Below are 27666 nucleotides of genomic sequence, written 5' to 3'. Positions count from 1 at the left end.
GGGAAGAGCACCTGCCTGCCTGCCTGCATGCAAGAGGTTCCAAGTTCCCTCCCTGGCAGCATCTAAGATAGGGCTGGCCTGGGAGCGACTGCTGCTGCTTGCAACCTTGAAGAAGCTGCTGCCTGTCTGTGCAGACAATACCGAGCTAGATGGACCAAGGGTCTGACTTGGTAGAAGGCAGCTTCCTATGTAAACCTATATCTCAGGCTACCTACCACATCATAAGCCACCTAATGGCACAGCATGGAAATGACTTGCCACGCATGAGGTTGCCGGTTCGAATCCCCACTGGTATGTTTCCCAGACAGTGATATACATGGCACACTTTACTTTACCACATCAAGCATTTGAGAAGCAGGCTCTCTGTCCCATGGATGGTTATACCATATTTACCCAAATACAAGACAACTCTGGATTTAAGACAAGCCCCTTAAAAGATAGAGGTTGAATACAGGTTGTATATACCCTTATTTCCCTAAAAGGAGAATAACTCTCAATTTAAGACGACTCCCTGCTTTCTAACAACTTGTGGGGAAACCTAGTCTTGGATTCAGGTAAATTGATTGATTGATTGATTGTGTGCCGTCAAGTCGGTGTCGACTCTTAGCAACCACCTAGATAGATTCTCTCCAGAATTATGTCTTCAACTTGGCCTTCAAGGCTGTTGTAATCGAGTCCATCCACCTTGCTGCTCCTGGTCGCCCTCTTCTCCTCCTCTTTCCTTCCACTTTCCCCAGCATCATGGACTTCTCAAGGGAGCTGGGTCTTCGCATCACGTGTCCCAAGTATGGACAGATTGAGCCTGGCCATTGGTGCCTCGAGTGAAAATTAATTATAAAATCGTTCGTTCTTCCAGACTTGTTTTTGTGTTGGGCCGCCGCCAGGCTCCCGCAGCTGCCCTGCCACGCTGACTTGCAGGCCTGTGCCGACGCGTCCGTTTCCCCACTCACCGGAATGGGAGAAAGGGGACCCGTTGGGCAGGGGGGCAGGCCCTGGTGAGTGAGCCGCACGACTGACTCCCCAGCCCGACGCGGGACTTGCTTGCTTGCTTGCGAGGAAGAAACGCACACGGACAGGCAGGGCGCAAGGCGCTGCGCGAGAGAGAGCCGGGGACGCCGCGCGCGCCGAGGCAAAGCAGGGCAACGCGGCCCGAGGGCGGAGCTGCCTCCACGCCGGCCTCCCGGCTCTCGCGTCCTCCCTGCGGCAGCAGCAGCAGCAGGCAGCGCCGCCTCTGCCTGGGCGTCACTTCCCCAGAACCAGCTGGGAGGGAGGAGGAGGCGGAGGAGGCGGAGAAGATGGCGGCGCTGGGAGAGCCTGTGCTGCTGGAGAGAGGTGAGCGCAAAGGGAAGCGAGCGGGGCTGGAGGGCGCCCGAGCTGCACGGGGCGGAGACGGCCATGGGGGGCACGGGGCGGAAGGGGGGCCTTGGATCTGTCAGCAGATCTCTCAGCTCAGGCGGAGCTCCCAAGTGCCGGGGAGGCTGGGGCTGATGAGGTCTCCAAAGACCCCCTTACGCACCCAAAGCTTTTTCCTTTCTTTTTTAAAAACTAGGCCTGTGGCTTTAAATTGTCTCAAGGTTTGAACTTCTGTTTTCATCTGTTGATGTTGCTGTAAACCTGTAAGAGAGCCAGTGTAGTGGTTAGAGTGCTGGACTAGGACCCGGGAGACCCGAGTCCAAATCCCCCTTCAGCCATGATACTTGCTGGGTGACGCTGGGCCAGCCACTTCTCTCTCAGCCTAGCCTACTTCACAGGGTTGTTGTGAAAGAGAAACTCAAGTATGTAGTACACTGCTCTGGGCTCTTTGGAGGAAGAGCGGGATAGAAATGTTAATAATAATAAACCGGCCAGAGACAGAAGGCGGTGCACCAGTACAACAACAACAACAATAAAAATTAGATAAAAGGTCAAGACAGACTCCATCCTAGCAGTGACCTCCCCAACATACTCCATGGTTGGGCGGGGGTGTGTGTGTGTCCCTGGCCTTAAGAATAAAAACCTGCACCTTTCACATCCAGCACTCATCTGCTCAGGGGTGTAAACTTGGGGGGGGGGCTCAAGCCCCCTCTGTATTTCCTGGGGGAGGAAATACAATGCCCCCCTGCCCCCCCCCCAACTGCTCAGGTAACATCAGCAAGCTCTCATGCTCAAGTTCATCAGTCAGTTGGATGACACAATCAGTCCTGGGTGTTGTCTTTGTAGCAACTGGACAAGTTCTTAGGAGGCACAGCTGCCTTTCACTCTCTGATTATCTGATTAGAAGTAGTATTTTACCAAAGAAAACCACAGGGCTCTGTGGGTGCCAGGAGTTGAAATCAACATGATGGCACACTTTACCTTTAACAAGGAGAAAAGCTGGTGGTGCTCTATGCATGCAGGTACTCTGCCCAGAATGACCTCATCCCCTAAGGGGGATATCTCACAGTGCTCACATGTTTCCCATTCAAATACAAACCAGGGTAGACCCTGCTTAGCTCCGGGACAGTTCATGCTTGCGACCACAAGACTTCTTCTCCCATGTACCCCACCCCAGAAAATTGACAAGTCTGTGCCCCTGTATCTGATCCCATCCCTCATATTCACTTGCGCCTCTTTACTTATCAGCCATCTCCCTCCACACCTGACAAAACTCTCACACACCTTTCCCAGTGTAGTGCGCACAGAGATATGTAAGAAAATTAAAGAACAGTACTGGACAGAGCTCAAATTGGGTACTGATCTTGAATGAAATGGCCGGTTCTACTGCACCTGGGACTCAAAGACTGAATTTAAATGTCTGAAGCTTTGGATCAAAGTTCTTGATTGGAGATACAAATAAGACAGTGGTTGTAAAGCATATTAATATTCTGAACAAGTTAGTGAGCTCTGTCTGTTTTAAACCAAGAGAGATATTTTGTGTTCCTAGCAAATTTTCAAAATAACTTTTTTTGTTTCAAAAACTTCAGCATTGATCCTGATAATATTCTCTCATGTACCCTTCTGTTTCCCCCCTCTGATGTTAAAACCTATTGTTATGACTCTTGGCCTGAACAGCAGGCATTTAACTCCAACTCCAGATACATATCAGAACAATCAGATCTCAGATCATCGCAATAAAGATTCTATGTTCAGCTGTACACCTTTAACTCCAGGAAAATGCACCCATTTTGACTACAGATATTGTACAGTATAATGATAAACAGGACCTTCCAACTGCACCTTGAGAAATCTTTCCAGGGCTTTTCCCAGAAGGCGGGCTTTGCTGCAGGGTTAAGTGGGGTAAAGTAAAGCAAGTTATGTGAGCATATATTTGCTGCATCAGTGTTGTTTTATTAGGGTTCCTCTCAGCAGATCACTGAGTAAATCTATTTTTTTTGTAAGAGTTAAAAAGAAAAATGATAATTCTCCATACATCTCAGAAGAAACATCAGGCTATATTGAAGTATCCCAAAAAGGCACTGTAAAAAGTGGAACTTTTTAGCATGGAGATAATGTGAGCTAAGTTCCAATGCACAGGGGAAAATCTGAATTGTGAGTGTAGGGCAACTTGATGTCTCCCATGCAGGGTTGTAGGAAGTATTTGGGCGGCCAGAGGACCTAGTCCTGCGGGCAGCTCTCTCAACCCGTGACTGTCAACCATGCACGCTCCAAGCCACACACCCTGCATCTGATGTCAGCCACAGGCGGTGTGGCCTGTACCGGGGATGGAGACATTCAGTTGGGGGATTGACCCATAGCTTTGCTTGCCTCCATCTTGCTTGCTCCCTTCTCCTGGTCATGTGCGTTTGGCTCAGGCAGGCGATGGGCCCAATGCATTCGGGAGGAGGATGGAGCAACCTGCCCTAATTTTGCGCACGCAGCCAGCAGAACGGGCAAGCAGTCACTCCTTCTCCTCCTGGTTGCATCTCTCCATCTCCTGGCTCAGGTGCCACACTTAAATTTCCAGGTGCCATGGTGAGCTGGTCCCTGGGAATTTCAGAGCCCTGGGTTAGCTCCTCAATTAAAAAGGCTATCCAAGTTCAATTGGGAAAATGTATGTGTTGATAGAGCCAATTGTAATGTAATTCAGATCTGAGGCCTTTAAAAAAAAAAACACCTTTATGGTGTCAGCACCAGTGTTCCTTCTAAGACGTGTGTACATGCTTGCACTCACACGTTTTTTGATGTCCACTCAATTTTAGATCCCACTCAGGTTGAATCAGGAAGGCCCCATTCTGAATGCACATGTGCACATACTGTTTTGAATCTGTCGCCCAGAACAAAACTCATTCTGCACAGATGAGAAAAATTAGAGAGAAAACTGCCCAGCACCTTAAATAGACATTTGCATTAAGGCTTTTCTTTCTGCTCTTGGCACCCCATCCCCCAAAGCTTGTTCAGAATAACAGCTGTTTTCCCTGCGGATTAGTTACTCTGTGTGGGATTCTACAGCAACCCACCACTTTAACATGATCCTCGCCATTTTGCTATTCTGTCACTTCTCTGTGCATAAATACAAAACAGTGTAGTTCTTTGGGGAAACACAACATATTTATTTACATTTTTTATTATATTTGTCTCTGGGCGGCTTCTGTCTCTCTTTATGACTTCTGACATATCTTCTAGGGAAAGTACTATTTTTAAAAGTTTTTCTAGACTATGGAAGTGTTTACTAGTTACTAGACTGAATTTTACTAAGCAAAACGCAAATAAAACATTTTCTTCCCTTTCCTTTAGCTTTTGGATGAGTTAATTACAACTCCATTGCAATGAACAGAAAGGAATAATTGACTTCTCAGCAATCATTCCGTATTCTCTTCGGTTTTGTATTTATGATCTGTGTGTTTTAAACACTTCTAAGGATTAAAGAAGTGTATTTTCATAAAACCACAGTTGAAAGAAGTTTATTTGGAATTCAGTATGATTGTTACTCTGAAATGATGGCAAAGATTTGTAATAAGTACATACATACCTTAAGTGTGTTTGAGAGAGAAGCTGAAGAGAGTGAACTTAATTGAATCTAGAGCAGTCATCTCAAGCTCCTGAGAAATTCCCTGCATGTTACAAGATAACATCTTGGCTAATAAAAGAGCAAATAGCTTTGAAATCTAGTGTGTTGCAGCTGTGGCAGAGGAAGAGATTAGCAGACCTGATTACTGACCTCTTTATTAGTTATGAAATGAGGTCAGACATCATCAGCCTTTCTTCTTAAGGCGCCTTCAGTTTTAGTACTGCTGCTTGCAAAGGATGGCTTGGCCCACAGTGCCTAGGGGAGAGTGCTGTTTTAACATGCTAGTAGTTATTGCTCTGTAATAAGTGCAACATTATTTTGTAAAATGAAATACAACTTTAGATGACCTGCTACTAAACAAAGCTATGAACTAATTACTGTATTGCTGGGTGGCTCTTTGTGCAAGGACTCAGTTGTGGTAAAAAGGTAAAGTGTGCTGTTGAGTCGGTGTCGACTCCTGGCAACCACAGAGCTCTGGTTTTCTTTTGGTAGAATGCAGGAGGGGTTGACCATTGCCTCCTCCGACGCAGTATGAGATGATGCCTTTCAGCATCTTCCTATATCGCTGCTGCCCGATAGAGGTCTGGGAAACATACCAGTGGGGATTCAAACCGCCAACCTTCTGCTTGTTAGTCAAGCATTAGCAATTAGAAAAAGTTGAATTGGAATTAGAGGGAAAGTTTCTGTGTTTCTGTGAATTTTTTTCTCCATAAAAGCCCCTAAGACTCTCACCATGTTGAACTTCTTCATGGACTTTTGAGAAACATTCTGCTTTATTTCTTTATGGTTCTGTTTATATACCATCTTTCATAAAACCTATCCCAAGGTGGTTTACAAAAGTTAATACAATAGAATCCCATATATTCAAATTAAAAAATTAAAATCAACTAAGACCATAAGAACATAATGCCAAAAAGCAACAGCCATAAAAACAAAAACAGAGTGGCCAGAAAGGAGAAACTGGCAACCAGTGTTTCCTAAGGCATGAGCATCTGCACACACACAGTTTTTTAATGTCCGCTTAATTAATTTTAGATCCCACTCAGATTGAATCAGGACAGTCCCACTCTGAATATACTGTATATGGGCACACACTGCCTTGATATTGCTGCCCAGAACAAAACTCATTCTTCACACAGATGCAAAAAATTGCTGGCAACCCCTAAGGGGTAAAAGTCTAAACAAATGCAATAGTTCTCAGTTGTTCTTTAAAATTAGCCACAGACTCCAGAGAACGGACACCCACCGGAAGAGGATTCCAGAGCAGGGGGGCAACAACAGAGAAGGCCCTGTCCTGCGTGCATGACAATTGAGGCTCCCTCAGTGTCGGCACGCAGAGCCCTCTCTGATGACCTTATTGGACAGGCAGAAACCCTTGAGAGCAGGCGGTCCTTCAGATACCCAGGACCCAAACCACTAAGAACTTTAAAGGTAATAACCAGCATCTTGAATCGGATTGGGAAACAAATTGGCAGCCAGTGCAGCTCTTTCAAAATAGGTGTATTATGCTCCAAGTGAGCAGTTCCAAAGAAAACCCTGGCAGCTGCATTCTGCACCAACTGAAGTTTCCGAATATTCTTCAAGGGAGCGGCCCAATGGCTGCAGTAATCCAGCCATGGTGTGACTAACTCCTGCCTGTAGGCTCCCAGTGGCATCTGGTGGATCACTGTGTGAAACAAGATGCTGGACTAGATGGGCCATGGGCCTGATCCTGCAGGGCTGTGCTTATGTTCTTATGGGTAACCATGGCCAGATCTGCCTTCTCAAGAAGGGGACAATGTCTTACAATTTTATCACTCAACTTTGTTTCAGCTGAGCTGTACGCTTATAAGAATGTAAGCGTTTTAGTTTTAGCTTCTATTTATTTATTCGATTTAGAAACGGTCTAATAAACTTTGCTAGGCAGTTTACATAACAATTTAAGAAAAGACCAATCAACAATTAAAACAAACGGAAAACCAATTAAAATATATAGAACATTTTAAACTTAAAGCCTAAAGAAACAGGTGTGTCTTGAAAGTTTTCTTCAAGGCAGCCAGGGATGAGGGAGCTCTTATTCTGGCAGGAAATGTACTCCAAAGTCCGGGGGCGGCCAGTTCCAAGTCATTACCAAACATTGCATGAAGGTGGACTCCAGTCATGTTCTAAAGTCCATAGAGCAGGGCTGCTCCACTTCGGCCCTCCTGCAGATGTTGGCCTACAACTCCCATAATCCCTGGTTATTGGCCGCTGTGGCTGGGGATGATGGGAGCTGTAGTCCAAAGACAGCTGGGGGGGCCTAGGTTGAGCAGGCCTGCCATAGAGTGAGAGAGTTTCCAAAATGTAGAAATTATCCTGTGGTCCCTCTTATTCCCCCTTCACTTTAAATGAGAGGTCTAAAATCTGCATCTTTTTCTCTTACTGGAGGGTGCTCAAGTCTGTCAATAGATTACCTTGAAGCAGCATCTTCCCCTCCCCTCCCCTCCCCTCGGGGACACTTCCCACACACTCCTCTGCCATAGAAATCCTGTGCATTGCAGAGACTCCTGGTGTTTAGGGCGTATACAGTTCATTCAAAGCACAGATAGTCTGGATAGTCGAAGCATCTCCTGCATCTGCACGTTGCAGGGGAAATCAAACTATCTTTCAGAAAAGATTGTCTGCCATGGAGATCAGCAATGAACATAGGAAGCTGCCATATACTGGGTCAGACCCTTGGTCTATCTAGCTCAGTATTGTCTTCACAGAGTGGCAGTGGCTTCTCCAAAGTTGCAGACAGGAATCTCTTTCAGCCCTGTCTTGGAGATGCTGCCAGGGAGGGAGCTTGGAGCCTTCTGTTCTTCCCAGAGCGACTACATCCCCTGAGGGGAACATCTTCCAGTGCTCACACTTCTAGTCTCCTTTTTATATGCAACCAGGGTGGACCCTGCTTAGCTAAGGAGACAAGTCATGCTTGCACAAGACCAGCAATCCATGTAGGAGCTGCTTTTCTGTAAGTGACTGGTAAACTTTAAATGACCTGACAACCTGTTTTATTTATTTATTTATACATTTTATATCCCGCTCTTCCTCCAAGGAGCCCAGAGCAGTGTACTACATACTTAAGTTTCTCCTCACAACTGTTCAGCGGCTGATCACATGGACCTTTCCCACTGAAACTGCACCCCGGCTCGGTCGTCAGGATCAGTGCCAGTGTGGTTGAGTCACTTAAGCATGAGCCCAACCTTGTGGATCCACTTCTCCAATTTTGAAAGGGCCACTGTTTGGCTCTTTCTTGTTCCTTTCACCACTCTTCTATGGCACTGTGGGTTTATGGGAAGCATAAAGTTCACTAAAGCATTTTAGAAGTTCAGAATGCTTAAATACTAGGAGCAAACTAAGCATGATGCTTAATGCCTCACCTGGTCTTCTAGTGTGTGTGTGCGCATTTTCCTTAACTAAGATATTAGCCACAGAAGTCCTGATTGGGTCACAGCACATGGAGATGTAGTATGTATCCCATTATAAGTCTTAAGAGGAACACTTCCATGGGCCCCAACATTCAGATTTCATTGAAAGAGACAGAAAATGCTGAAGTAGTCTGAACATATTCCTAGTTCTAAGTGTTGAGAATTGCAGAAATTTATTTCCATGCCAGCCAATAATGCCTCTGAGTAAAACTTAATTTATTTTATCCTCTATATTTTTCTCCAGATATCTGTCGGGCTATTGAATTGCTGGAAAAGTTACAAAGGAGTGGAGAGGTACCACCACAGAAACTACAGGCTTTGCAAAGAGTCCTTCAAAGTGAATTCTGTAATGCAGTGAGGGAGGTAAGTTAACGGTGCAAGGTACATTCCCTGATTCAAACCTCATATAAACAGGTCACTTAAATGTTATGGCTGTTAAGCAGGAAGAAAAGCAGCAACTGCAAAAGTTCAGTGTTGGTTTAGGATTCAGATCTGCAAAATTATAGTCTGCAACTTGTTAGGAAATGTTCTTATGGCTTAACTTGGTGTTTCTCCTGTTAATCAATCAGTCAATCCTGTATCTGTTATGATTTCTAAAGGTATATGAGCATGTTTATGAGACAGTGGACATCAGCAGTAGCCCAGAAGTGAGAGCGAATGCTACAGCCAAGGTAAGAGCTCCATTCAAACCTCAGATTTTAGATTCTGGTCACAAATTTGAGAGTCGGGTTAGCAGAACCCCCTGAAAATCCCCATATGTTAAATTTTAATTATGAAAACAACACGGCCAATATTAGTTTCAACTTAGGATGCTGTTACCCTAGAGTAGGGACGTGCATGGAACCGGTAACTGCCCATTTGAAGGGATGGGGAGGATAGCTTTAAGGACTGGGGAGGATGCTCTCCCTCCCCCATCTGCGTCTCCCCCACCGGCGCTGTGCTTTAAAATGATCCCGGGGGCGGCAGTGTACCTCCTTGCTGCCCTGGTGTGTGGTGGGCTGGAAGTGCCTGGTGCACCTGCCTGCGCATGATGTGCGCACATGCACTGGGTAGTTCTGGGTACTCTTGGTCTGCCATGCACTGTGGTGGCAAGGAAGTACGGTGCCGCCCTGCAGGACTATTTTAAAGCACAGTGCCAGCGGGGGAAACATGATGGGGGGGAGGGGGGCGGGCAGGGTGGTAAGAGCACCCTCCCCAGTCCTTAAAGCTATCCCCCTCCCACCTTCTAACTGCCGGATTGTTCAACTGGTTCGGAGGTCCATAAAGGGCCTCCCAACTGGTTCGTGCACATCCCTACCCTAGAGCTGTGAGGCTTATGGATAATTTAAAGGAACGTTGTAGATAGATCGCAGCTGTTTGTATTGGGTGTTGGGATCAGTGTGGGGGGAAAGAATGGAAGGAATTGGAGACTTGTCAAAGAATGCAAGAGGGTCTCCTGGCCAAAGACAACATTTTCCCCATGCATCCTTCAGTTTGTGCACTTGGACAAAGACACTGCATGTCCACTGCCCACCTCTGTGCCCCATATAAAGGGGTGCTAACACAGATTTTTTTTTCCCTACACTTGCTCAGTGAATTAAATAGATATCTGTCTTCTCTGCAGTGCAGAAATGTGTAGGGGAGACTATGCCAAGAAGTTTGGGAATTGTCAGCATCTGGGTAATGCAAGCTTGCCCGCCCACCCACCCACCCCAGATGATCCTTGAGGATTTTGAAGTGGGTATGTGGACTGTGAAAGATGCGGCTTGTCTTTTACTACAAACCACAACATCCTTAGAGCACTCCCTTTTGAGACTACTGCCTATAACACGTTTTGAACCAGGGTTCCAGGATCCAAGTTACATGGTATTGTTTCTGACTATGAACATGTTGTATGTGTTAAGTGCATGCAGCCCTCTAAAATACATGCAAGCGGGAACACATTGCTCTCTATTTAATTATTAAAAGGTTATTAAACAGTACTGTTTCTGCCTGTCTAGGCAATCAATTATGTTAACGGAACAAATATTATGAAAGAAATTAAAAACAAAGCAAAAAACCCCTAACCCAACATCAGAACAAACTAACTAGCAGCAAGAAGTTCAGCAGTAAATTATACAGTGAAAACTCCCCATTTATAAACAGGCCACATGCCTGATTATTATTATTATTTCTTGTTTACACAGTCAGACAGGTGTTGTTGTTGTTTGTTTTGATTTCAATTTCTATACCGCCCTTCCAAAAATGGCTCAGGGCGGTTTATACAGAGAAACAACAAATAAATAGGATGGCTCCCAAAGGGCTCACAATCTAAAAAGAAACACAAGATAGACACCAGCAACAGTCACTGGAGGTACTGTGCTGGGGACGGATAGGGCCAGTTACTCTCCCCCTGCTAAATAAAGAGAATCACCATGTTAAAAGGTGCCTCTTTGCCAAGTTAGCAGGGGTTATGAAAGAGAGTGATGAAAGAGGGTTCTCTTAACATCCTCCAGAAAGCCATGACTGAGGAAGCCAGATGGGTGTCATGAGGGAGGGAGTTCCACAATCTGGCCATGATCACAGAACAGTCGTCCCCCCCCCCCCCCACTGCACCTCTGCTGGTGGAGGAATCTGGAGCAGAGCCTTCCCAAATGACAACAGGTAATTTCATAGGAAGTTATGGTCTTTCTGGTACTTCAGATGTAAACCATTGGGGGTTTTAAAGGTCAAAAACAGCCCCTTGAGCCCAGAAGCAAGTCAGGAGGCAATGCAAATGACAAAAGAGTGAAGTAATATGCTCTACAGAGCACACTTCCAAAAGCAGCCTGGCAGATTTCAAGGGCACCCTGTGTGGCGTGTGCTGCATTAATCAAGTCTGGATGTCAACAAGACACTTGTTACCATGTCTAGATCTGTTTTCTCCGGGAAAGGATGCTGATGTTGCACAAGCTGAAGTTATACAAAGGCACCGCTGGACATGGCTTCTGCCTGGACCTCCAGGAACAAAGCTGGATCCAGGAATACCATGTTAATAGAACTGGAGTGCTGGCGAAACACTCTGGGGCTATTTTGGGGCTAGTGGGGGGGGGATTAGCGAGACTATGGTAAACCATCTATTATAGCGTCAATTTTGTGGAAGGTTTGGGTCTGGAAATTATGCAGACAGAAATATGATACAATCAGATGTACTTAGGGATAAATAGGGGTATAGGAAAATAACAAGATTGGTTCAGCAAGGTGAGGAGGCAATAAAATCTTAAATAACACTATTAACTAGGGTCACATAGAGGCATTTTTACCTTAAGGTCTGACTTGTCAATAAGTCAGTTTAAGGCTTACTGGAGAGAGATGGTCCAAAATGCAGGCTTAGAGAAGAAATAAAGGGGAAGAGGAGAGCTGGTCTTGTGGTAGCAAGCATGACTTGTCCCCTTAGCTAAGCAGGGTCTGCCCTGGTTGCATATGAAAGGGAGACTAGAAGTGTGAGCACTGCAAGATATTCCCCTCAGGGGATGGAGCCGCTCTGGGAAGAGCATCTAGATTCCAAGTTCCCTCCCTGGCAGCATCTCCAAGATAGGGCTGAGAGAGATTCCTGCCTGCAGCCTTGGAGAAGCCGCTGCCAGTCTGTGAAGTCAATACTGAGCTAGATGGACCAAGGGTCTGACTCAGTATATGGCAGCTTCCTATGTTCTATGTAGTGAGGCGTTTCCAAGGGATAGACAGTTAGTATTCACTAACTCAGGTCCCGATCCGGAGGTGTGTTGGATGCACTTGTAGATTGGGGTGTGCAGGAGGTCTCCTCGCAGGGGCAAAGCGGAAAGGCAGGAAAAAGAAAGGTGAAGCAGTGCAGAGGTGCCTCTCGCAAGCTAGGGAACCAATATAGCATTTGGTCCCAAGATAGGTCCAGCATCCTTCTCTGGGTTCTCTGTGGTGATTCCCCTCCTCCTTCGGCTTTTCCTCCTCCTGACCATATGCTTGGGTCAGGAGTACAAATAGGCAGAATCCAGCCCTGGGGCATTGTAACAATCACGCACCCTGGCTGCAGGGGCTGAAACTCCCATGTAACAAAGAAGTTCATGCTTGCATGAACCAATCAATTGGGTGTATGCTTTACGAAACAAAAGTTGGAATGGCTGGTCAGTAGATGTGTGTGGAATATTGAATGGGTGAGCTCAAAAACTTTATCTGAGACCAGGCCATCTCTTCCTGAGGGAGGGGGGCGGGTTTCTTTTCCTGCTAAGGATCCTACCTTTGGGTCCTTGCCAGCTCATTAACGTAGTGATAGGAGGCTGGGGGGGTGCCCTGCTTATCTGTAGGAGTGATTAGTGAAGCTAATGCCCTTGCCAAAGAAGGGAGGTAGCTAATTCGCTTCTGAAGGTCTTTTTGACTTAAGTGGCGGAGTGGGGAAATGGTTAACTAACAAGCAGAAGGTTGTCTGTTCAAATCCCCACTGGTATGTTTCCCAGGCTATGGGAAACACGTATTTCAGGCAGCAGCGATATAGGAAGATGCTGAAAGGCATCCTCTCATACTGTGCAGGAGGAGGCAATGGTCAACCCCTCCTGTATTCTACCAAAGACAACCACAGGGCCAGGAGTCAACACTGACTTGATGGCACAACTTTACTTTTACCTGCTTACTAGCTTCTGCCCTTTCTACAAGAGGGGCTATGGGGGGACTCCCTGCAGTACTTCTGACCTTGGGCAGTATAGCCCCATGTTTGCTTGTGCCAAGCGACCAAATAGCATATCTGAGCATGTGCAGAGTTCACAATCCCATGAACTCAAGTATCCAAGATGGAAGTAATAACCACTAAATGGCACACCTGGTCCTCCAAGGGGAGTTAAACCCCATTCAAAACAGGCTGGCTGCCTAAACCTAGACCAGCTTTCCTACTCAGCACCAACACTTCTGCCTTGTTCGAGTTAGATCTCAACTTCTTAACCCACACCCAACCCATAAGTGCCTTCAGATATCAGTTAAGGGTATCCACTGCCTCCTTGGAGTTGGATGGGGAAAGCAGAGTGGGGTGTGGCGCACATATTGATGGCACTGCAGACAAAGCTAGGAGATTCACACCATGCCCCACCCCACCCCTCATCCAACCAAGTCTCTTATCACTCATGTGACATCACTGTGCAGCTTATCCGGGATTAAATCCTGGTTGGCAGATGCTTTTCCATTTACCGACCTGGCATTCAGCAGCAAGACGTTAAGATCAGGGGAAAGAAACTAAGCCTTACGGGGTCACTTTAGATGAGCTCAGGAATGGAAGAGGGGGCAAGTATTAAGCAGCTGAGCCCTCTTCCTTGGGAACTGCCAGCCCTGCACCCTCGTCTGTGTCTCCTTGCCTACCACCCTGCCTATAGCTACACCCAGCTTCCCCTAAACACATCGCCCCACTCTGTAGAACCACTCACGCGAGGGCTGCGTGTTTAGTTTAGAATAAAGATGACTGCGGGGAGACATGATAGAGGTTATAAAATCATGCATGGGTTGGAGAAAGTGGATAGAGAGAAATTCTTCTCCCTCTCCCATAACTCTAGAACCAGGGGTCATCCCATGAAATTCATTGCCAGGAAATCTAGGACCAGCAAATGGAAGTATTTTTTCACACAACACATAATCCACTTGTGGAATTCTCTGCCACGAGATGTGGTGACAGCCAACAAACTGGATGGCTTTCAGAGGGGTTTGGATAATTTCATGGAGGTCTTTCAACAGCTACTAGTCGGAGGGCTATATAGGCCACCTCCAGCCTCAAAGGCAGGATGCCTCTGAGTACCAGTTGCAGGGGAGTAACAGCAGGAGAGAGGGCATGCTTTCACCTCTTGCCTGTGGGCTTCCCAGAGGCATCTGGTGGGCCACTGTGCGAAACAGGATGCTGGACTAGATGAGCCTTGGGCCTGATCCAGCAGGGCTGCTCTTATGTTCTTATCACAGGCCACATTTCTCACTTTAACCCTGCACAAGTGCAGCATCAATATCGGGGCAGACACAACACACCCCAGCCTGTTGCAACATAGGGACTTGCTTTCTTTGACTCTCCCCAAATGGCCAAGGTGAAAGAGGAATGGCCCTTGCTGCCACTGAAGAGACAGCCCAAAAGGGGTGGGCTCCTTTGGTGTTGCCCCCTCTGGTGACCTGCTCGCAGCAGACCCCAAAGATAAGCCCCCGTCTTATCTTTAATAAGTTATGGATTATGGAGTTATGGGAGTTATGGGTGATCTTTGGGTCATCCATGCCCATAGCTACAGCACCTTGACCTCCAGCAACACCACAGAACTCTAGAGCAGGGATTCTCAACGTTGGGTCTCCAGATGTTATTGGACTTCAACTCCCATAATCTCCAGGCCCAGTGGCCTTTGGCTGGGGATTCTGGGAGTTGAAGTCCAATAACATCTGGGGACCCAACATTGAGAATCTCTGCTCCAGAGGCTTCAATAAATCTCATCACCCCAGGAGCAGATGTTCCTGTCAATGCTGTTTCCCTTCATGCATCTTAAAATAAAATACATTTTTAACTGTGGATATTAGGTGTGTTGTTTTGTTTCTTTACTTCGTTAGTTGAGTCAGAGTAAAAACTATCTTTTAAAAAGCAACTGGGATCAATAAAATTGCTTTGGAGTGAATTTGGCAGAGTTATAGCTCAAGTTTGTTTTGGTAGCATTTATTTCTTAAATTTGTATGTCGCCCCAAACTTTTGTCTCTGGGCAGCTCACGACAACAGCGAAAGTTAAAAGACAAAAATAAAAACATTACAACAGTTTAAAACCACAATTAAATTTAAAAACTTGGGTGAAAAGGTAAGTCTTTAAGGATTTTTTAAGAAGTTGTCAGAGATGGGGAGGCTCTCATCTCAGCAGGGAGGGCATTCCAGAGAAGGCCTATCCCTGCATAGCAAACAGACTGGCTGGTTTCAGCTGCAGTTGGACCTCTCCAGATGATCTCAATGGGTGATGGGGCTCATGGCGACGAAGACATATTTAGCAGGATATTTTGAAATTCTTGGTGCTAGAGTAGATAATCCAGTAAAGAAATGCCAATTTTCTGTTCTACAGGCCACTGTAGCTGCCTTTGCTGCCAGTGAAGGTCATTCTCATCCCCGAGTTGTGGAACTACCCAAAACAGAAGAAGGGCTTGGATTCAACATCATGGGCGGCAAAGAGCAAAATTCTCCAATCTATATATCCCGAATTATCCCAGGTGGTATTGCTGATAGACACGGGGGATTGAAGCGTGGAGACCAGCTTCTTTCTGTAAACGGAGTGGTAGGGATGGAATTTAACTTCCGCTACTTGTGACCGCTTGAGGGCATTGAGGGGATCTTGACTGCTTGGTCTTGTGTACTTTGCATTATGAAAAGTGGTATTTCCATTGTAAATGATCATTAAGACTAGGAAAAGTCACTAATGCTAAAACAGGTATGCCATTTCACAAGGAAACATGCTGAATAAAAAAGCAAGTGGCTTTATTTCTCTGAGGAGCATTGATCATGAGTCTGTAAAATAATTCAAGATTGTCTATGCAGACTGTGATCGACAGTGTATTGGCATTCTTTACAACTATAAATGATCTGAAATTGTGCCTTATCTCTAAAAGAGAGAGAGAGAGATTCCAATCTTTTACTCCTAGGATAAGAAAACCACTGGCTTAACTTGCTTCACAGGGCTGCTGTGACGAAAGTGCTGCTTTTTGCTTTTAAACCTAGGAACACATGCTCTGTATTGAAAGGCAGCACCAGTCAGCAGCTCCCTGTTTGTTTCCTAGCTGCTCACCACTGGAAGGGCTCAGTCACTGAGCTCTTCTCCCACATGGTCAGCCAGAACAGATCAAACCTTTGTACTGAGAACTGGCTGATCACTCCCCCACACAGCTTCTCTGTTGGTGGATGGGGCTGGGCAAATCCTTCTCTTTTCCAGACTTATCCACCAGTGCTAGTTACTCTATTGTTAGTTTTGCCAGACAAGTTGGCTGTATATTTCTAGTCACGTATGAAGATTTGAAGTTAGTGATCAAGCAAGGAAATGTTTAGATATAATATTGGGGGGTGGGGGGGAGGCTAGCTATCCAAGTACTGGAAAGAATGTGTTGGAGATGGACTCCAATATGCCATATGAACACAAGGATACATATTCTAAAGAAGGAGGCACAGGAGTTCTAGGGTAAAGAAACATGGCAGGATATAGCAAGGGTAGGGATAAGTAGCTTGCAACTGATCAGCCCTTACTGGGGATGCCATTATACCTCCATGGTAGAGCATCTGCTTTGCATGCAGAATATCTTGGATTCCATCCTGGCATCTCCAGGTAGGGAAAGGCTCCTGCCTCAAACCTTGGAAATCTGCTGCCAGTCAGCATGGACAATTCTGAGCTAGATGGACCAGTGGTCTGACTCTGTATAAGGCAGCTTCCTATGTTCCGTTGACAGGATCCTTTGGCAAACTCAGTAACTTTTGTCACCCCATTAAAAAAAAGTAATACAGTATAGGACCACTAGAGTGATTGACAGAACAGAGCAGTGTTCCCTCTAACAGGGATTCCCGGATGTTCTGGGCTGCAGCTCCCAGAATCCCCAAGCAGAAGCCTTTGCAGCTGGGGATTCTGGGAGTTGTAGTCAACAATATCTAGGAATCCCTGTTAGAGGGAACTCTGGAACAGAGCCTCATATTCAGACTTGACCCTTGTTATTTGCCACTGTCACAGTGACATGGAAAAGCTAACAGATTTCAGGTTGTGTGTGTTTGTGTGTGTGTGTGTTTAACTGGGCAAAGAGGCACCTTTTACCGTGGTGATTCTCTTTATTTAGCAGGGGGAGAGTAACTGGCCCTATCCACCCCCAGCACAGTACTTCCAGTGACTGTTGCTGGTGTCTTATCTTATGTTTCATTTTAGAATGTGAGCCTTTTGGGGACAGGGATCCATCTTATTTATTATTTCTCTGTGTAAACCGCCCTGAGCTATTTTTGGAAGGGCGGTATAGAAATCGAAATAATAATAATAAAGAATGCTAATAGAGGGAAATACTATTTTGTCAAGTCTCTCAGTACAGATCTGGATGGAATCATGGAATTAATCTATGGGTTGGATTGCATTCATGTTTATCAATCACATTTGTGCTGCCCCCTCCAAGTAGCTCAGGGTAAAATGCCCTTGTGTTCCCCTTTTATCATCACAGCAATTCTGTAAAGTAAGTTGGGATGAATGATAATGACTGGTCTGAGTTCTCTTGAATATTCCTACTCCCAAGTTCAATACTCCATACCAGAGTTTCTTAACCTTGGGCCCCCAGATGTTGTTGGACTACAACTCCCAGAATCCCCAGACATGGCCATTGTGGCTGGGGATTCTGGGAGTTGTAGTCCAGCAACATCTGGGGGCCCAAGGTTAAGAAACCCTACTCCATACATCAAAGTAGTTTTGTAATTAAATAAAAAGTTTGACACATGAAAAAAGCTGTTAGTCATGGAAGGAGATGTGAATTTACTATATTTACTGAAACTACTGTTGACTGAAATCTAGAGTGACTGCAGTTTTATCTTAATTGTGTGCTTAATTCTGAAAGCTAATGGCCAGGGCTGCAGAAATCCACTAGTCTTCTAGTCTGTGATGAGTAAAAAAGTCCTGATGAGTAGTACCAACATAGCTTGACAAGTAAAATATTTTGTCGGGCTGATAAACTGAGCCAGCATTTCTTCAAATGCTGTCATAAAGTCACTCTGGGAGTCTGAGTAACAGAGCGCTGGAATATTAATGCTGTGGTCTTTTCTTTCTTTCTTTCTTTTTTTCTTAATTATTCATTCCAGAGTGTTGAAGGGGAACACCATGAAAAAGCTGTTGAGCTGCTAAAAGCAGCTCAAGGAAAAGTTAAGCTGGTTGTACGATACACACCCAAAGTCTTGGAAGAGATGGAATCAAGATTTGAAAAAATGAGATCAGCAAAACGCAGGCAACAGAATTAATACTCTACCTATACCTTAAGGAGAAGCATGACTCTTGCTTGTCTGATCTATCCATGGAGACATCATGCTGTAGTGTAAAAGTTAATCTATGTCTTTTACAAATCTCCCTCTTTGTAGAACACCCTAATGCTTCCTGAGAAGAAATGTTTACATGGGCATTTGTATCTATGTGGTTTCACAGATCCTTCTTTGAACTCTCAAACGTGTAACCATCAAAACATGTTTGTAGATGGTTTTTAAATACATTTTAATGAGCTATTTTCAGCATTTGTAACATCTGTTTTTCTAGTGATTTTTTCCCCGTTTGGCATTATTTAAAACTAAAATCCTTATTTTGGATACAAATATAAAAACAGTCTTGCTGCTCTTGGTCTAAAAAGTGTATCTTCATACAGGTAGTCATAATTGTGTGTAAGTATGAGATTTGTACTTTTGATGAACAAGTTTCTATGCATATTTGAGATCATAACTTTGTATAGTTAATGACATCTTGGACACTTTCTTACCTCTTTTGTGAATAACTTGTAACAGGCAGTTTCTTATATCAGCGTTTCAATGATTGTCACCCTAAAATCTAGCAGCAATCATTCCTATAATTTATATACTTTTGTACTAATCTTCAAGCATTTGGAAAAAATGGAAGGCATACCTGTCTATAGTTGTGTATTTATAATCAGTCTGGTCAGACTGTCACATTGAAGAAAAAAACTGTACATGTGCATTTGACTTTCTACTTCTCCTGTAAGTTGCTCACCGTTTTTACTGCTTCTGTTTGTGCCTGCTTGTACACAATCTGCTTGTACAGGCTATCGCTTCCATCAAGCAGGTCTGTGGGTGACCTGCTGTTCCTTTCCAGAGCAGAAACATTCTGTGAATATGTTGTTTGCCACTGTCACAGTGACATGGAAAAGCTAACAGATTTCAGTTTTTTGTTCTTTTTAAAAGAATGCTAATAGAGGGAAACACTATCCCCCTCTAGGCAAATGGGATTTCCAATCCATTACAGAAGCTTCAGCAGATGACTGTTTCCTGTTTGTAACTCTGGGAGATATATCCAATAGTACAACAACAACTCTTTCTGAAGTCTAGGACCTGAAGGGCATCTCTGAAGAATTCCTTTGGCAGGAACCTGGCAAAATTTGTAGTGGGCTGCACATGTCAACCTCCATATGGGGGATATGCATGGAACTACCTTGAGCAGTCTCCTGGTATCACAGCTAGCAGGCATTCTACCTCAAAATTTACAGGGCTGAGAAGCTCTGTTCATTTGAACTTGCCTCAGCCTCTGTAGTATTCCCTGCCAAACCAAAACAAAATGCTTACGGCAGCTACAGCCACTAATTGCAGCTGTACCCCAAACTATAGAAACTTGTGTTTCTTGTTTTTAGAACTTCCAAGCTAGCAAAAGAGCCTCTCTGCTTATGCAGATAAGTTTATCTGTTGTGTGTTGGTACACCTGTGGCTATTAAAATGATAGCAAGTAGTCAGACCTGTGTTTTGCTGAACAGAGAGAGCTGAAATCTTGTAGCTGTGTGGAATGATGAGTCTTGTGCTCCATGCTTGAGAATTCCTGTGACAGTGAGGAATGCTGCAATATTATGTTCCTCACTGGTTGTGTTCTGAGAGTTCCCACTTCTGCTAATGTCAAAGGCCATGAATAAATGTTCCCACTTTATTTAAGGAAGATACTATTTTTAAATAAATGGTCACTTGTGGGAGGATTGTAGTTTAATCATGGAAGTCTGTAAAATGCTTATAACTGTTTGGAACTGTGACATGAGGGTCACGTCTGGAATTTTTTGAGTTGCTACACTAGCTTGCTTGAACAGTAGCTAGAATTTGCAGCCCAATTCTAACCAAGTTTGTTTGGAAATAAATGCACGGATTTCCTTAGAATTTACTTCTGAGTGAAGTGTGCTTAAGATTATAACTTACACACCTGGTTTTTGAAATCATGACTGTCGTCCATGGGGCATTGAATGATGCCCTGCTTTCCCCATTTTTTCCTTCTTTAAAGTTTCAATCTTGCAATGGCTTGCTTTCACCCTTCTCTATGCCTCTCTGCCTCTTTCCCACAATTCCTTGCCTGAGATTAAAACCACCAGTGCTATCACCTCCTTTCTTCTGTGAATAATTAAGAGGTTTACTTTAATGAAACGTGACTCCCTAGTCTGGTATATCTAGCATTTGCCTGACTATCCACTGGGTATCAGTTTTCAGCTATAAATGTATTCAGGTCAATTTAGGCAAGTGTCCGAATGTCTCTCATCTCTGACTAGAACTACATTCAGTCAAATATCTTTTAATTATAGCATAAAGATTATGCTTGTCCAAATGACTTGGTGTAAAAGAAGAAAAATCCGTAAGGTTGGCAAAAGCAACCTTAAATCCTTTCTGAGCATTTAGACATCATAAGCCTGCAGTAATGAGATTGTAGAGACTGAAACCCAGCAAGTGTGGATATGTTTGTTGTTTAGATGAGCACTGAATTGCATGGTTTAAGTATGTAGCCTGCAGCGTAAGGCAGCTGATAGAACCATGATGTTGAACTGTATATTTTTATGGAGCAATTAATATTTAAAGAATTAAGACCAAAATAAGTAGTTGGGCCTATCATGAGGTATTTTTAATTTAATTGTATAATACTAGATTTGTGTTGGAGCTTTCTATATTAAAGAGAATACTAGGATCAAGTAAATACTATATGATTTATTCAACCTGATGTTACTGGGTATAGCAATTTGTTTTATTACTTTAAAAGTTAGTTAGTTAGTTTGGAGTAGCCAGTGCTACTATACGGAAGTTCTTTAGAGATTATAAATGAAAAACTAGTCTTGGGGTTGAAAATTAGTCTGTGTAGGGGGAGTGGGACTGACAAGGTCAAATATTTTCCTCATGTCTTCCTAAACAGTCAAAAGCATATGGGGATGTTAAGTCATTTTATGACCCAAAGAGAGATCACCAGAAACGGAAAGAGTCAGCCAGATTGCAAAGCCAGATGTTCATTGTAACTTAAAATCAAGCTTTTTCTTGGTTGATCCATAAAAGTTAATAAATGGGGTCCTGAGCCCAGATTGAAAACCAGTTAATTGAAGAACCAATAAATGAATGCATGGAATACTACTGAACAGGTACAGTGACTACATTGTATTAGTGTATACACATATGCAATAATTTAATAACCAACACCGATTAAAGATAGACAATACCATGTTTGTAGTCTATGTACTTATTGCTGCTCAACTCTGCGCTTTTAAAAAATGAAAATAAAGATTTGGAATTTCATATTTCTCCATGCATGCGCTCTGTGTTTTGTTACTGTTTTATTACTACAAATAAAAATTCACACTATCCTTATCAGCAGTTCCACATTGTTCTATACTTATTAGAAGGCTTTTTAAACTGCACAGATACTGCTTCCTGCCCCCCTCAAAAATAGTTTAACCTTGCAGATTCACAACTGATTTGTTTTCCACAACTTAATAGGGTTTGTTCTCAGGTAAGTGAGAAGCCCAGAAGGCAGCCATGGTTTCAAAGTACAGCTGCTGTGGCAGTGGCATGTTTAGCACCATTTTCATGTCATTCTTATTAAACTTAAAAGTGGGGTTAAAAATGCTGCTGCTTGAGGAACGGAGGGGACACTTGTCCCATTTGATTTTTGTTGTTGTTGTTCAAGCTGTACTAGGAAATAGTACCACATGCATCTTGCTCTGTCTGCACCTAATTCCAGCCTTTTGGTTAGTATTTGACTCTTGATGTCAAAAGATAGAGACCAGATAATTAGGAACCACACAAGCATTTGCAACAAGATGGAGAGGCAGTTATGGTGTTTTTCCGCACCCATAGTTTTTGCAGTGGTCGTTCTTTTTCTTGCTGTGGTGATGTGAATGTGGCAGGAACTGAAAGTGCAGATATATCTTGAGGCTACAATCTTCATGTGTGCATACTTGGGGACTAAGACTCCATTAGATCAACCCCACCATTCTACATAGCTGTACAGAAATGATTACCACTCTGGAGTTACAACTGCCACACACTTCTAAGTAGATGCAACTAGTTCCCAAAGCAGTTTGCATACAGATATTTAATTTAATTAATTAATTAAATGTCTGCCTCTCCCCAAAGGGCTCACAGTCTAAACAAGAAACCCAAGAAAGACACTAGCAACAGCCACTGGAGGGACGCTGTGCTGGGGATGGAGAGGGCCAGTTGCTCTCCCCCTGCCCAATAAAGAGAATCTCCACTTTAAAAAGGTGCCTCTTTGCTCAGTTAGCGGGTGTGTGTGTGTGTGTGTGTGTGTGTGTGTGTGTGTGTGTGTGTGTGTTAAATCTTCAATACCTTTGTGAAACAAGTATATGTAAATAATTATTTTAAACTGGGAAGGTTGAAGTTTTAAAGTTTCCATTTTAAATGTAAGTGTTCTCATATTTTATCATTGCTTTGTTTTTGTGAGCTGCTCAGAGAACAAGGGTTATAGGGCAGCTATATAAAGAAAGTTATTTCTTGTGTTTTGGACAAAATGTTCTAAGGGCCTTCTGCCGTGAGACCTTTGTCCTCACCACTGCTTCATCTTCCAGATAGCTCTTTACCTAAAATGCCTAACTAGGTGAGGAACGTCTTGTTTCGCTCTGTTTTCCTGCAGTCTTCCCCTACTCCATCCATTTTACATTGCTGCAAGAATGCAGGTGTCTCCCCCTCCATACACTTCTATAAGGCATAAATTAATATTTACACTTCTCTCTCTTATATATTTATATCTCACTCTTTCTTCAATGTGCCCAGAGATTGTGTTTATCCTCACAACCACCCTCTGAGGTAGGTTAGGCTGAAAGTTATGTGACTGGCCCAGAGTCACCCAGTGAGTTTTATGGCTGAATGGAGATTCCAACCCAGGTCTCCTTGGTCCTAGTGCAACACTCTAACCATTACACTGGTTTTATTATTAACAGTCTAACAAAATAATATTGAGGCAGGTGTATATCTTTTTGCCCATATAAGACAAAATACCAAAGTGTGAAAGAAGTGAACTTGTGGGAACACATCTATGTCGACTCATTAACAGAGGCTTGATAAGTGCTAGTGATGCTTTTCATAATGCAGAGCTAAACGTTATCACCTGAAAATTGCTGACTGCTGTTAGATGGACAAGAGATTGGCATAGGAGAAAACAAAACCTTAAGAATGGTAACCTAAATGGCCATTGTTCAAAATGTCCACACAACTAATACCGTGTTGTCTTGAATGGAAAGCTTTTCTAAAAATCTATTTCCTGAACCCTTACAAACACAGGCATAGTGGTACTTTCTAGGGGTGCTGCTAGTTAAGAGATGGAAGCAGGTGCGTTACTTATCTAATCATAGTTCAGTTCTATCTTGGATATGGAGACTGCCTGTCTGAGGACTGGTAATAATCTATTTGTTTGTCCTATTGCCTCAACTCATGAGCAAAAGGTGCAGCTGTTGGAGCCAAAATAGGTAGGTCTGAACTGACCTATTTTTCATACAGTGCTTGACCTCAGTTCTGTTCTTGCTATGATCTGCAACTTCTCTAAGGATATATGCATGCCAGTGAGGTCATTTACACAGTCAAAAACTCTGTTCTACCCGAGTTTGGGAGCTGTGTAGGGTTAGGAACATAGGAAGCTGCCATATACCAAGTCGGACCATTGGTCTATCTAGCTCAGTATTGTCTTCACAGACTGGCAGTGTTGCAGGCAGGAATCTCTCTCAGCCCTATCTGTCCTGCACTGAGCGGGATGTCCTGACTTCCTGCAGGGAAATGCTCATTCCTCCAAGACACGGAGATGCATTGTCATACCTTCTGCATCATATTGCATTAGGCCCTCTTGCAAACTGCAGGCATGGGCTCGTTCTTGTATCTGACATTTGGTTTTCTCGCTCTCTTCTAGCTTAACATCCAGTCTGAAGATTAGTTCTGGTGAACTTAAAGGCTTACCCACATCTTATGCAATGTGAAATATTGTAGGAAGTCTGTTTCATTGAGCACATTCTCATGTTGCCAGGGAGCGGGGAGGAGAAGAGACTAATTTTTAGCCTGCATTTTCCTTCAAGGTCATGTTGTCGTAAAGCAATACAGTGCTAGCAAATGAATTATTGATCATCCATGTAATTTTAACACTCAGTATTCACTGATGTTGTGCATTCAATGGTAACTAAGTGTATGCAACTGCAGAAGCTGCAAGCAGCAGTAGTTGCATTAAACGGTAAGCAGTTTGTGTACAACACATAATACAGTAGCAGTATGATATATTTTACAACTACTCACAGAGTGTTCCTCAGGGAACAATAATAAACTAGCAGCTTCTGCAGTTTATAATTTACTCAGTAGCCATTGATAATTAAACTAGAACTTAGAGAACATCAACTTGTTCACAGTATATTTAAACTCATCTTTGTTTTATTAGGCCTTCATAAATACAGTTATTCTAGAAAGCTTATCTGTAACGGAATCCATGCAAAGAACGTGCTGCAGGCCACCTGTGAAAGCCTCTTCCTGTTAGGATTAGGAAATCCACCCAGCAATTTTGAACCATATGCAGTTACTTCTTGAGAGCTCTGTAAAACCAGTAGCCTAAAATTGTTCACCAACTTTGGGCACATGCGTGTAATAACTATATTGGCTGTATTTAAAAAACAAACAAAACTGGACTAAGCTCTTTGTCAATTCTAGTAACTGTAAAAGCATGAGCCCTGGCCCTTCAAGTCTGAGAGATCAGATATCCCTAGATGGAATTACAGCTAGTCAGTCTGAAATTGCCTGTGGACACTGTGAAGATGAAGACAGCAAGGAGGTCCTGTGGATTCACCTTGCTGCTATATATTCAAACACACATGAAGGCTCTCTAGTGATAAGATTTTGGATCTCTCGGCAGCTTTTGATTACTATTGACCATAGTATCCTTCTGAAACATCTGAGGAGATTGGAGGCACTGCTTTGCAGTGTTTCCGCTCCTACCTCACGGGCAGTTTCCAGATGGTGTCTCTTGGATTCTGTTGTTCTTCAAAATCTGAACATTTGTATGTTGTCCCTCAGGGCTCCTTATTGTCTCCGATGTTGTTTAACATCTATATGAAACCCCTGGGAAAGATCATCAGGGGATTTGGTGCAGGGTGTTATCAATATGCTGATGACACCCAAATCTATTTCTCCATGTCAATATCATCAGGAGATGGCATAACCTCCCTAAACGCCTGCCTGGAGGCAGTAATGGGCTGGATGAATCCAGATAAGACAGAGGTACTTATCATGTGGGGTTGAAACTTGGGAGACTATATTGATCTGTTGGTTCTGGATGGGGTCACATCCCCCCACCAGAAGGAACAGGTATGCAGTCTGGAGGGTACTTGTGGATCCGAACCTCTCCCTGGTGTCCCAGGTTGAGGCAGTGGCCAGAGGCGCTTTTTATCAGCTCCGGCTGATACGACAACTGCATCCGTTTTGTTACAGACCAGGCCTGATCTATATACTAAATATGCTCATTAGCTAGTATATAAAATAGGTCTGGGCCAAGTTCTTTTATATTGGTGACCACGTTTGATCTGGAAACAAGGAAGGAAAGAGATCCAACCACTCAAAGATTCAATGGGCTTTATTGAGTATAAAAGAATAACAACATAATCTAGCAAGCAGAAAGCAGAGCACTCTATCAATATTGCTAACAGTATTTAAACAGAACATCCTAACCAGTACCAATATTCACCGTGTGCCTAACTAACTTATGTGTGGGTAATTAAATCTTCCTAGATTCTAATACATTTCAGATACAGGCAGAAAAGAGGAGGGGTGGGTTTGAGAGAGGCTGAGGGCTGGCATGGTTTGGAGTTAGTATAGGAAAGGAAGTGGGGGAAGGAGAAGGGAGCAGGGAAGGAGAAGGGAGCAAGGAAGGATGGAGGGGATTCCAAGCTTGTAGGAGCAGCATATTTACCAGGCTTGAGAATGGTGGATCTTTCAGCTGAAGAGGAGAGACTGCAGCTGGGAGCAGCAACAGAGCGATGGTCTGGCTTCTGGTGGTCAAGCAGACAGTTTGCTCAGAGTGAGGCAGAGAGTGAAGGTGTCATGGCTGGGGAAAAGTCTTGACTTCTCACTGCGCAGACAGTTCCTGTTCATGAGCAGAGTTCCTGAGCAAATCTTGCTGTAGGCACAAGATAGCTAGCGTGTGAGCAGAATGCCCGTAGGCACAGAACTGCTAAACTGCCATGTCCAGAGACTCCTTCTTATAGTGTTCCATCCTTTGATGTCTTCTGGATCACAAAAGGTGTTTTTCTGCTATCCTCTGAATATTGTCTTTTAATTACCAAAATTAGCTCAGGATATCTGGTCAGTCCAGAGAGATCTCTGAATCTCATCTTTTGTAAACTATGTGCGCTCAGGAAGGGAGGGGGTGGGGAGCATTGCCCAAGGCAAATCTGCACTTGAGAGCCACAATGGCATCTCCCCAGAAGGTGTTAAAAAGTCAGCAGTTAGTAAGGGGATTCAGGATATTCTGTGTGAGACAGTCATTCCATTATTTCTTGTATATCTCTCAACTAGTGTGTAATTATATTTAAAGCAACATATATGTGCGTGAGACATTCAATACATTTAGCTAGGCAGATGCCGCAGTGAGGTAAGAATTTAAAGTCCACAGGCATTTTCTCTGTATCCATTTGGCTATGTTGAATTTCTATAGACAGCAATTGAGCTAATCACTTGGGCATTGCAGGGCCATCACTGACAATGGAAGGAGGAACAGGTCGGGCAAACCCTTCCACAGACATAGTGAGTCACATTTTTAGCATATGAAAGCTCAGGCCAAAGCCTTTGTTTCTTGCATATCCATTTTAGCAACACAGTGCTATTCCTCCTGCTCCACAGAGCAGTTGACCTGGGTGCCAGAGTTCAGGTATAATTTCATTTCTTGATATAAAATGGAGTCAGACACAGGCCTATATTTCTGAGTTGGTACCTCTGGTTCTGATATGTTATAAACCGTTCATAACAGTTTCTTGAGATGAACGACCTCAAAACAGTGGTATATCTGCTGGTAACCTCTAGACTGGATTACTGCAATGCGCTCTATGTGGTGCTGCCTTTGTACGTAGTCCGGAAACTGTAGTTGGTTCAGAACGCGGAAGCCAGGTTGGTCTCTGGGTCATCTAGGAGAGACCATGTTACTCCTGTGTTGAAGGAATTGCACTGGCTACCGATACGTTTCCGGACAAAATACAAGGTGCTGGTCATTAACTATAGAGCCCTAAACAGCTTAGGCCCTGGGTATTTGAGAGAACATCTTCTTCACCATGAGCCCAACTGCCTGCTAAGATCATCTAGAGTAGTTCATCTGTGGTTGCTGC

At 43.9% G+C, this 27666-nt stretch overlaps 1 protein-coding gene across 2 annotated transcripts; it reads left to right on the top strand.

The window, feature by feature from the left end:
• The first annotated feature begins 874 nt into the window (after nt 1-874).
• Nucleotides 875-21603, top strand: LIN7C (lin-7 homolog C, crumbs cell polarity complex component). Of its 2 annotated transcripts, none has more exons than XM_053257019.1 (5): nt 875-1332; nt 8639-8757; nt 8994-9065; nt 15414-15623; nt 18158-21603. In XM_053257019.1, the coding sequence occupies exons 1-5, from the start codon at nt 1296-1298 to the stop codon at nt 18311-18313; spliced, it is 594 nt and encodes a 197-aa protein (XP_053112994.1). In that variant the 5' UTR covers nt 875-1295; the 3' UTR covers nt 18314-21603. The 2 variants fall into 2 exon arrangements, with proteins under 2 accessions (XP_053112994.1, XP_053112995.1); XM_053257020.1 differs by having other exon boundaries at nt 15414-15558; nt 18158-18293.
• The last annotated feature ends 6063 nt before the right edge of the window (nt 21604-27666 follow it).

Source organism: Hemicordylus capensis, chromosome 5, assembly GCF_027244095.1.
Source record: "Hemicordylus capensis ecotype Gifberg chromosome 5, rHemCap1.1.pri, whole genome shotgun sequence".
Taxonomy (NCBI): Eukaryota; Metazoa; Chordata; class Lepidosauria; order Squamata; family Cordylidae; genus Hemicordylus; species Hemicordylus capensis.
This window is presented reverse-complemented; position numbering and strand designations above follow the sequence as displayed.